Source organism: Sparus aurata, chromosome 5 (assembly GCF_900880675.1).
Source record: "Sparus aurata chromosome 5, fSpaAur1.1, whole genome shotgun sequence".
NCBI lineage: Eukaryota > Metazoa > Chordata > Actinopteri > Spariformes > Sparidae > Sparus > Sparus aurata.
Window position 1 is genome coordinate 28,388,268 of NC_044191.1, and position 12,040 is coordinate 28,400,307.

The 12,040-nt window shown below is 43.6% G+C and overlaps 1 protein-coding gene across 3 annotated transcripts in view; it reads left to right on the plus strand.

Annotated features, from left to right (window-relative positions):
* pde4d (phosphodiesterase 4D, cAMP-specific) overlaps positions 1–12,040 on the plus strand; it is a 141,404-nt gene that overhangs the window by 29,676 nt on the left and 99,688 nt on the right. Inside the window, exon 1 of one of the 3 annotated variants that reach the window (XM_030417589.1) lies at positions 10,605–11,291. The exons of 1 other annotated variant lie outside the window; for it this stretch is intronic. In XM_030417589.1, coding sequence (XP_030273449.1) covers positions 11,029–11,291 — 263 coding nt within the window. In that variant the 5' untranslated portion in view covers positions 10,605–11,028. Of the gene's footprint in view, positions 1–10,604; positions 11,292–12,040 lie in introns of those variants that run through there. One more of the 3 variants, XM_030417585.1, reaches the window with a different exon arrangement.

A 12,040-nucleotide genomic window follows, 5' to 3' on the forward strand; every position in this document is an offset into this window, starting at 1 on the left:
CCTCATTTTCCCCCGACGCGATGAGATCAGCAGAAATAAAATATCTTTGAACTTTTATTTTCCTGTTCGCCTCGCTCTTTATTCTTTCTCACCGCATAGCAGTTTCCCGCGGTCTTCCACTGTGCTCTTTGTTATGCCAGTGTGGCTTGGAAACTGTCGATGGAAGTGCTTTTTTTTTCTTTGGCTGGTGTCAAAACATGTGCCACGCCATTGCGTAGGCATGTGAAAGATTAATATGTTTGCTTGAGATTCAAAGCTTTCTCTCCCTCTCTCTCTCTGTCTGTAAACTGGAAGAAGTAAGAGGCACTGAGGAGCTGGGGGATGAAGTGGGCAGTAAAACTTTGTGAGGTTTGAATCGGAACCAAACCAGCCTGATGTGTCATTAGTTTAGCAGAGTAACGGTCTACTTGTTGAGGGTTGGTTTACTTTATTTTTGCAGACCTGTAGTCTACGGAGGGATAACATTAGATTATTGTTTGCAGATGAAGGTAGTCTTTATGAACAATGACAAATAGATTTTTATGAGACACAAAAAGATTATCTATCTACGGAAATGAACACAGATTAATTTAAAATAGGCAAATAAGGTCTGTTATCTTCAAAGTACATATTTAATCAAAATAATAGATATGCTAAGAATACGAAATTCTGGATTGTGTAGATTTGACAATACAAATGATTTTGGTTACACTGCTGTGGATTATATAAACTATGTGTTGTTGTTGTGTTTTTTAAAAAACTGCTTCAACCGTTCCCATAATTTCTCCCTGCATTTCCAATCCTTGTAAAACATGCCAATTGGTTAAAAAGGCTTAATTATCTTTTGTGGTATGCCATAAGGTGTCGTTTTTTTTTTTCTTTCAAGGTGGTATTCATTTTCACCATTTTCTCTTGTCAGCAAATTTGCATAAAATAGCTTTAGCTGTGAAAACACAGCATGGAAACATCCAGTGTTCCAGGAAAATAGTAATACTATGCTTCATCTGTTGTTGTTGTTATGGATGAATAATATAATTTTTTAGACTGCATGTCAAATTCTTGCTATGTAATCATACTGGGCCTGCGTTACAGGGAAATGTAAGCCGCGTTTAAATGTTGTTCCAGTTCACTCCGCGAGCTCAAAGAGCAGATTTATGTGGAAATTCTCATGTAGTTCACAGGGCAATGAGAAACAACTCAACACTGATTGGCTCTGAGTTTGGAAACGGCACTTCTGGTTTCTTTTCCTGACCGCTGGAACGACTTTCCATCATTAGCTTAGGTTGAAAACTTGCTGACTGTATCAACAAGTTTTATTCTATGGACTATTATGCAGTTACCAACCAATGAACCAATGTCATAATAGATCTTTGTCTAAAAATGTTGTAATAATAACATTAGCAACTGCACAATTGCACTCAATTGTCTTAATCAGGGCTGGGTATCGAACTCAGGTACTTTATGGCACTGACCGCAATGCCTTGTTACTGTAGAATATCGAAAAACACAAGATCTAACTAAGTGCTGGTGATTGGCTGTCTCAAGGCATGCAAGAAAAAGACCAGCTTACGCCCAGAGACGGGGCTCACCACATGTATTTGTCATGTTGTCTTTTGTTTAAACAGTTTTTATAGAATTGGTATCGGAAAAAGTAGCGTTCAGGAAGTGGTATCGAAGTCAACTATCTTTTAATGATACCCAACCTTAGACTTAGTAAGTCATGACAGAGACGCACACTACTAGGACCATGAAACAGAAATCAGACAGCATTATTTCATTACTTCCACAATGCTTTTCCTACTATGAAAAGTCAGGATTTCTCCTGTGAAGAAGGCCTAATCGCCTTGGGGAGTGCTACTGTCTACTGTCTAAAAATAGTTGTAAAAAGCCTTCGGTGACTCCAGAGAGAGTTGTGTCAAGTCTGATAAATTGACTCAAGTGATATCCCTGATCCTGCTCCTCAGTCCTGCTTGAACCTTGTGCCGCTGTCAAACTGTTGATGGTTGAGTTGCATTTTGGGAAATGTAGACACCAGGTTAGGTAAAGGAAGAACACCGCTATCTCCTCAATATTTCTCTGCTTCAGCTGCATGTAATAAGGAAAACAGTGCTAAATGAGTACTCGCTCCATGAATCTATTGACTACCTGTGCTTCGGCTTACTGTATCCACTCGTGTCCCATCGTTGTATTGTTGGGTTTTTTGAATGATCTTGTTCCTGATGCAGCAACGTGTTCATAGACTATTATGTAACTGCCACCTTTCTCTGCCTTTTTGTTATGAGGTCTCTTTATTGGATCCATTTATTAATTTCTTTACCATGATACTTTTAAAGGTTCCACTCTTCAAGTCTAGAGAACATTCTTCAGCAGCTCCTGAGAATCCCCCACTGAAACCCATTACGCTGAAAAGTCGAGCTGAGCATGTGGTTCTCATTAATTATTCAGTGTCAATTTTGAGGACTAATTTCGCTCTCGTCACGCATCAGCGGCCAGCTCCACACCCATGTCGTACCGCTAATATCCCCCTCCTAATATCATAAACTCACTCTAACTTCATTTATTAGATTATTCATAATGAGCGTAGTCATTTATTTGTGTTCACCTGCGATGCATCCTCTGTGTGGATTGGATATGTGCAGTGGAGCCTTTGTACTACGAGGAGGGGTTTATATCTTTTTATGAAGTTCCACCAATGAGGTGTAAAACGCGTCATCCTTTATTAGAATTGAGCTCCAGTTGAGGAAGGAACAAGGTCACTGGTATTATTAGCGCGGTCCACCATCGTAAAACCACTGAACTGACTTCATCGTACGTGATCTACCTGGACCCCCCCCTCCCTTTCATACCTCTCTCCTTCCATCTTTCTCTCTCTCTCTCTCTGACACACAAACACAGCCTCCAACCCCCGTCGGCCACGTAAGTAGAACTGTGGTGTGTTCTGCTAATTCAAAGAAGCACATGAGCACATTAACTGGCGCGCACAAATAAACAGGGAACATGGAAACACATATGCATCCACAGGCACCAGGTCCAGCCTTCCAGAGCCCACCATGTTTACAACCACAGGCTACTTCTTGAGCAACCCTGTCCTCCTCAGCCCCCTCCTCATAACCCCCTCTCTCCCTTATCCCTGTGGTCATTTGTATTCATCCACTTCCATGTACTGTCACCCCGCGTCAGTTACAGCTCTTACAGCTGCTCTGAGCTCCTCGCTCGCTTTGCAAGCAGCTCCGCTCGCTTTTTTCCTCCCTCGCTCTCCTCCATCCCTCTGCACCGCCTCTCCCCTGCCCATTTGCTTGCTCATCACTGCAGGCTGAAGCTCAATAAATAACAACTACTGCCGCGCTTCAAAATAAACGCAGCCAAACATGAGACGGATGCACAAAAGCTGCCATTCAACAGTGCGCACGTCCGCACGCACTTAATCAAATGTTCCAGCGGAGTATTCTGCTGGATCCTGGCTGAGGTCTATATTGCTTCTTTCCTTGGCAGTGAACACTGTAATAACCGAAGACTCCCTGAAGTTTTGAGCTTACTGGGTCATTCAGTCTTCTTGAGGAACGTTTGCTTCGACTCGTAGTGTTTTGAGAATCAAATTAATAGCAACAGCAGAGGTTGTTTTTTAATTCTTATTTCTTTGTTGCTCCATTATTTTCCCTTTTTCTCCCGACTGGCGGTCTTGACCCGTTGGGGTTAGTGTTGGATATGAGCTTTGTAAGATTCTGTTGCTGGTTTTAGATGTGCACTTGATTTCATTAATGATGAATGTGAAAAACACAACCCATATCTTATTTATTTCCCACAGGCAGAAGGAGCCTAATTACCAGTATGATTTCCACATCTCAGACTGTAATGCCGGCTGCCTCTTATTTACTGCTCTACCACAGCAACACTGTCAGCTGTAATTCATCATTATGCATGTGCCAGAATGTGTGAGCCTGTGCGTGCACTTTTAGGCCTCCAGCGGAGAGGCTGCGACCTTTGACCGTCAGTGAGGGAGAGGGGAATTGGACCACAATCCCCGTCAGGGTCACTGTGACAGCTGTGCTAGGAAGCTAACTGTCCATGAGATAACCTCAGAGAGGCCGACAGGAAGATGTACTTGCTTATTTGGGGAGAGGCGGATGGTAGGAATATGAGGGCTGAAACCTACAGGAATAGTAGGTGAAATAATCCGTTTTAAGTTAACATATACGATGCGGTTGCGGTCCAGAGTTTCAAAACAAAACCAGATCCCTCAGCTTCATGAATAAAGATAAAGAGCAGTCCACTGAGGGAAGGCATACTGTATTCCAAATGCAGCACTGCTTTTGTTTTTCAAAGAGTTTTATTTTGATATTATACTCACAAGCAGGTTTTGTGTTTCTCCCGTCAGTATTCGGTTCTTTCTTGCGAGGCGGCACCGGCTTATTTGCGAGGGAGCCGAGCACTGATGCACAACCGAGGCTTCGCTTGACGGCCGTGCCACATCTTGTCATTTTGTTGCACCGCGTTGTCCTTTTGTAAAATGATTCACACACACTCCACAGTTTGTTTCCCACATATTTTTTTTCCCCCTTCTTTTCTTTGAGGAGTGGACCGACTCCATTTTGCATTCACGAGGCCGCACAGCTTTCACCGCGGGCTGTGAGTCATGCGAGGCGAGAGCTCCTTAAATGTTAAAACTATAAAGAAAAATGTCAGCGCTCAAAGGGAGGAAAACACTGCGCTCTTTTAACAGCACTGCGCAGCCACATTAAAGATGACAGCTAATACATGAGATCCTCTGGGAGCTAAAGCGGTAGTGACCCCATACGGCCTAAGATGGAGATGAGCCCTGAATAAAATGGATGTCATATCAAAGACTAATAGCTGCATAAACAGCCACATTACTGCTAGTCCCAGTAGGCTAAGGACACACTAACCTGCCCCTGTGTGGTTCATATCAACTGGATTGTAGTCTGGCTCTGCATCTTTCTGGTGCCGTTCTGGTCGCCGGAAAATATTGGTAATCAAATGCTGCCATCTATTGGTCAAAGATGTGAAAGCAACCCTGTGCTTGATCTGCTTTCATGATATTTATATTTTGGTGCATTTCCTGGACATGTTGAGCGTTGGCCTTTTACCCAAATGTGTACAAATGATCACTGAAGACAATTTTTTACCCATGTAATGTGTCAGTGTGTGAATAATGAGTGTGTGACACAACATTTAGTGAGATGGTTATCATGTGAAATATGTGAATATATTTTACCCCACATTCTAAACATTTTCCTAATATTTTTTTTTTCTCATTTACTAACACAGATATATCGATTTACTTGCAGAAGTTGATGTTTTGCTGAAAACAAATAACCCGTTTTGCACTTGAATAAGGTTTTGGCAAAAGCTCTTTTCAATCCTAAACGACACTGTACGCAGGATTGAGAAGAGCTTCTTCCCGCAATGCTATTTTTATTTTCTTTTTTTATCATCTCTACAGTGCCTTTTTAAAATGTATGATGTATGTGATTGTGCCCAAATGTTCTCCATTTGATTTATTGATGGTGACTCAACCATGAATGCAATGCAGCAGTATTAGTATTTCTAGATGAAAGCATACACTAAATATGTATGTATAAATAGTACAGCACAAGTAGGGAAAAAAAAAGGAAATACAGTTTTCCTGTATCTTGGATGAGTCAGTGAATCTCACACTGGTAGAAGATGTCCACTTGAGGGAGGCAGAGCTGCATTAAGGGTTTGGATGCATTCTGTCTGATAGTAGGCTTATGGCTTGTACAGACTTGGGTATACATGGTATGAACTGTAAAGAAACCATTGTTTCAGTCCTCCTTTTCAGGACACCCCCCTCTCCTTCTCTGTTAAAATACCATTTCAGCACTGTTGCAGTTACCATTTGCATGTTTATACAAATAAATTAATGTAAATGGTAACTATGGCAACAGTCCCATGTAATAAACCCTCGTCATCCTTAGACAAAATGTGAACTGAAGTGCACGGATTGATAGTCAAGTGTCACACTGAGATTATTTGCCAATAACAAGCTAAGCTCTAGACTGTGCTCCGCGAGGTGACGGCATGCTGTGTGCTGCCAAAAGAAAGGCATCCAATCTGTCAATATTAAACAATATTTTGCGAGGAGCTTGTGTGCAATGAGCTCAGATTTGCACACAGATTTGATGCTTTATTTGAGCGGACAGTGTGCGCCGCTCATTTTTCACCTGGGGTTTTGTTTTACAAGGAAGAGAAATGGGCAAATTAAAGCTTTTAGACAAAACATTTGTCAAAAACCCAGGCAGAAGATGAATTATGTATGAAGGTAGATGCAAACAAAACTAAAGACTCTGGTGTTCAGTTTCCATCGGTATGCATCAGGGAAGCGGCGATGGCACTGTACTGTATATGGTGAAGTCACAGTATCTGCTTATCTTACTGTCTGCTGATCGGGTATGAATCATACATCTGTTATGCATCCTGCAGGCTGGTGCATAATGCACAAGGCTTGAGACTATATCATCAACACCTACACAAAATGCTGCGATTGTGAAGCCTATCATCAGTTTTTTGTTGAGACTCTCATACATGTCGATTCATCTCTATGCAGGATTAGCACACATGTTGTCATGTCCCGAGGTTAAGTGTCTTTTTTGGGTGGGGGGGCAGCAGCTTGTCACACAAATGAGAATAACTGACCGACGTTAAGTGAGCTTGGGTCGAAGGTGTCGCTAACTCTGAGGCTAACCCCTTTCTCTTTAATCAGTAGGTGCAAGGCAAATCCCAGGATCTTGGCCAAGGTCTTGAGGAGTTGTAAGCATTTAGTCACTGACAAAAAAAACTGTAGAGCCGCTGCTCTGCTATGTTCACGGCTTTAACTTTAGTGCAAACTTCATACCTCCAGTCACACGCGCTCTGTCTTCCTCTCTCTCGACTCGACTTGTAAAGCACACAACCTGTGCAATGAGTTGTTGATTAAAGTAGCTTGCTGAACTTTAGTCTTAAATATACATACAAAAGTAGGCCTAGCTGGTCTTGCAATTCACTGGCGAAAAACCCGTCTATGTTAATTTCTTAGAGGCCTTAAGGTCAGTTTTTGTCCGACTACACTGCATTACATTGGATTAAGTATTTCTTGGAAGGCTGTTGGATAACATTTGTGTCAGCTTTTCATGCATTTCTGCAAAAGAAACTCCTGAAAGTCTGTAGTCAGACCTATGCGAGGTGCACATCATGCTTTTTGTTTGCATTCTCATCGCATGCTAGCCTGTTTGTGTCTGCGATACGTCTGAGCGTCTGCACATCCTCCAGTTCTGCCCTGCAGATTGGTTTCCCTTTTCTTGCTTTTGTTCCTCCAGCCTTTAGTTCTTGACAAATCCACTTGTCCCTCTCCATCCATGTTGCCCCTGGTAACCAGGGGGATATTCACATCGACGTCACGCGCAGCGGCGGGGAGGGGTTAAGAAAAAAATGTTTTACAAAAGAGAAAGGAGAAAAAAGAGACGGGCAGTAAGACAGGTAGCAGGAAGGCAGCGTCGGGAAGAAATAAGTAGTAGAGAGGACAAGGATTGGGAAAGAATGACAGTAATGATGTGTGTGTTCATCGTGCGAGAGAAAAACAAATCAAATATTTGCTCAAAGAATGGCATTCATCTCCTTTTGACTGTCTCAAAGTGATGATGAATTGCAAGCTGTCAAACGAAGGCCAGCAGCTCTCCATTGCTGTCATGGCTGAAAGTGTCTGAGTGACTACCGCAGCTTGCCGTTGACTGATGGTTGCATTTTGGTGATGTTGACAAGCCAAAGACACCAGCCTTTACTGCTTTGAAAGGCTTTTTGAATCCAAATTTGTAATAATTTTTCTGACTATAAAGCAGCATGCTAGCCTTTTCAAAGGATGTTAGCAACTGTTTCACACCTGGAGGTAGGGAACCCCCAAAATCCACCATCCTTTGTCCTGGCATGTCTAAGGCACATGGTACATTCTATAGGCCAAAAGTGTTCCCATTCAAATCTACAATAATCAATACAGTCCTTCATGAGTATTCTTATAAGTTCCTTTGTACGTATATTTCTTTGGAACTACAGCGTCGTAAGTGCCAGTTCTTGACTTGAACCGTCGTCCACCAGCTGGCACAGAACCTGTTGAAGCTTTATACGTCAGACACAATACAACCAGTAAGAAAACAGTTTTGCTGTTCATGACATAGAAATTTTGTTCAGTAAGAAGCTTCACAGTCTGACCTGCGTGATGTGGTGTGATGGTTCAGACATCGTGTTTGAAAAATACATTTTTCTGGGTGATTTTGAAGGGCATTCAAAGTTGTCGTTGAGCCGTTGTTAGATGGTTGCCTGGGGTGGATCCAAGGTGTTGCTAGCATGCTGCTAAGTGGTTGCCAGGGTTTTTGCTTGCGTGGTTTGTTGGAGTGCTGCTGGACGGTTGCTAGGCTGCATACGTCATGAGTTGTATATTTTACCTGCACTCTTGAGGAGTGTGAAATCGAGTTTTCGTGTATAATGACTAAGATGTATGTATTTTTGCTTATTGGTTTCATGAGACCTCAGCAAGAAATGTCAAATCATACTTTCACATATTGTTCTAAATATAACACAAGACACATCTGAGTATCTTGATGGTTGCAGGAAAAATTGAGCCTGTCCACTATTACAGCTGCAAAGGGGGAAGTCAGGAGAAGTAGCACAGCGAGTGAAAAGTCTGTATAGGGAGGAGGTTGGGGATGGATGGTTGGATTAAACAATAACAGGATAGGTAACACAAGTTACTTTGGTAACGAACTGCAGTTGTTTTAACCAAATCCGTAATGCTTTCCTAAACCTAAACAAGTAGTTTTGACCTAACCAAACTGGGTTTTCCAGTGCATGTGACACTGTTGCACAGCAATTCTCATGATTTTTGGAAACTGATAAGGTATGAGGATGTGTTAAAAGAAGTGAATGGCCAAAAATGGTGGAAAGTCTTCCGGTTTTCCAATCCAGTGGTTTTCTTAAGACTGTATGCACCTGACAATTGTTGGATTGTCAGGAAATGTGTTAAAGACACTCGCGGTCTCCAGAGGAAGCATCTGAATGACTTTGATTGATGACTGATTGCCGTGCTTTCATCGAGTGCCACCAGCAGATTAAGGTTCTGAATCATGTTGTGAAATCTCCTCACATTGTTAGGATGAATTGGTGCAAAATCTGTAACACTCGTTCATAGATCCTAGATGATGAAACGAAAGTATATGTGTTGCAATGCTGACGTTGGCATGTAGGTCACAACGTCACGGCGCCACTGCTGTGTAGAGCCGTACGTGTGGCTCATTTTCCCCTTAATCTCAGGAATGTGGACTGTAGCCACAGAGAGATCCCCGATTATGTTTTTGTATTTTCACCTTTTTGGTCACAGCTTGTCTGGAATGCATTAATGGGGAGCATCTAAATGTATGTTTAAGTTAGAGCTGAATTAGTGCAGTGAGAACAGCCAAAGGGAAACTAAAGGTTCATTTGAATGTGTATTTCGGGTATTTCGGGATGATCAGGCAGTGAAAAGTATGGAAACCGGTATTGCTTCAGGGTAGCCTTCGTGTTAAAGGTAGCCCTGAAGAATTAGGTGGTGTGGGTGCTGCTGGGTACTAGTAAAAGCTGTATTCATGGACAGGACAGTCAATTTTTTTTATACCAAAAAAGATACGATTTTAAGGACGTCTACTTGTTGAATGTAGAATGACCGAATGCTGGTTTGAGGCAAGTAGGCTCTGGATTCCAGATAAGCTGCTGGTTGCTAAGGCTAGGTGGTAGCGTATTGCATTCAGCAGCAGACCATGTTTCAAAATCTAATACAGTGAGAGGGAGTGGCAGAATCTGGCGCAGAGATGGCTGCATGTGTCTGTCGCCTAGGTGCAAATTCTAGTTAAAATGCGTATGCTAATTTGTGCGCATGCAAGTGCACACATGGCACCGTTTGCTGTTCCTAGGGATGTCCTCTCGAGCCGACTCTGGATTGGGGGTTTACTCAATAACTAATGGGTGCTTTTAGTGCGGTCTGCTGCATCGAGAAAAACCCACCCTCGCAGATGCATGTGCCTCTCGACTCTCCGGCACATTCATGCATACAACATTTTTGCCCAGTGTTACTCAAGCTTACCATATCTCGCTCTCCATGCCTCCCTGTTTTTTCCCCCTCTCTATTGTGTACACACACACGCACGTTCGCTCAAACACTCTCTCACACATGCTCACACTCCGCTCAGCTCCAGAGGATCAGTAGCTTATAAACTGGCTGCAGTCAGCAGTCAGTCTCTCTGTGTATGGAGAGGAAGGAAGGATAAATTGCCTGCTTCGACTGGATAGAACAGATCTGAACAACTGAGCCGTGCTGGACTGAGTCACCGTGTTGGTTCACCAGTGACCAACACGGGTTCCCTGTAGGCTTCTACCGAACAGAACAGGGCTTGGCTGTTCTGAGATTGAACAGACTGAATTAGTTCATCTAAACTCTTACTGGGTTCCATTTCACTGGACTGTGTTGAGTTCCCCTGCAGGCCTGGGGGAGAAAGAGCTGGAATAGACGGAATTCCCTGTTCTTTCTTTTTTTTTTTTTTTTTTCTTTTGCATCCCGCCCTCCCTCTTCCCTTCCATCCTCCCTCATCTTCTCTCTTGCACTTCCACAGCAGACATCCAGTGTTGCAGAGCAGACAAAGGCAGCAGCCCTCAGTGCTTCTGTTCATCTGCTGGCTCCTTAAAAGACGGAAAGGGAGAAAAAAAAACAGGGATTTTTCTTCGCTTTTTATATCCCCTGCTTTTGCACAGAGGGAGCCGCTGGTGTGAGGAATTACCAGCAGAGATTTTCAGTTTATCATCCAGAGGATTTTTGGATGTTTATTTTTTTATTACATTTTTTTTTTTTCCTGATTTCCCTAAATTTTGAGGAAATCCTTGGACTCTGACAGGGGAGAGGCAAAACGTTTTAGTGTCTCGTTTGCTTTTTCTCTGATATATCTTTGCTGCCTTTACTGTCCATTCACTCGGCCGGTGCTGGTGGCGGGGGTGGCGGTGAAGCCGGGGGCAGGCATGGCCCAGCAGGCAGGCATGGGGGTGACCCACCAGGACACCCTGGCAGTGCCCCCCATGCCCAAACATTCCGGCCTGAACGAAGACCTGGTGAAGATCCTGAGGGAGAACCTGCTGCAGCCGGAGAGGCCAAGAGGACACCGGCGGTCCCCCTCCTCCATCTCCCCCCGCCTGTCTCCCCGCAACTCGCCGCGGCTGCTTCGCCGCATGCTGCTCAACAACAACATCCACAAACAGAGGCGCTTCACTGTCGCACACACATGGTGAGATCGAGAGAGGATTGAAAAGCTTTTATCACTGCACAGGCGCATAAAGTGCATGTGTGTGTTTGTCTTTTGTCGGACAGCATGTGGTCTAAACCGCACCCATGGCAAACTTTCAAGGTCGGGACTGTTTGTCGAACATTGTGTGCGTTTAGGGTTGTCGTGTGTGATAAGCCATTTGAGTAATTAAACTTTGTTTGCGGTTTAACTTGAATGCTTTCATCTCACGGAGAAATGGCAGGAGCGTGCGCGAGCAGATCTCCCCTCGCAGGATATTCATGTTAAATCTCCTAGGAAACCCTCTTCTCACCACAGATAATGAGTTTCCCTCTCACTCCTCATCTCTGTCCAGCTTAATCTCTGTTTCTATCTCTCTCTCTCTCTCTATCCTTTGTGTGTGTATGTGTGTGTGTGTGTGTGTGTGTGTGTGTGTGTGTGTGTGTGTCTTTTACCCCTATTACTCCTCTCACTCCCCCTATCTTCATCCGTGCTCCCCCCTCTTCCATGCTGTGTCTGCTTTTACCTCCTGTGTGATATACAATAGTGCGATATGTGAAGATGACGAGATAAACCCAAACGCTGGCTGTCTTTTTAGGCAGGTAGAGCCATCCATCACTACATTTCTTCCCCTCCTGCTGTGGTTTTCTCTCTCCACACCTGCGTGCCTGCAGTTTTTGACTATTAATTAGTCTTCTATTCCTGGCTGTCTATCAGCCTCCATTGCACTCGCCCACGCCTCATCCCCTCCC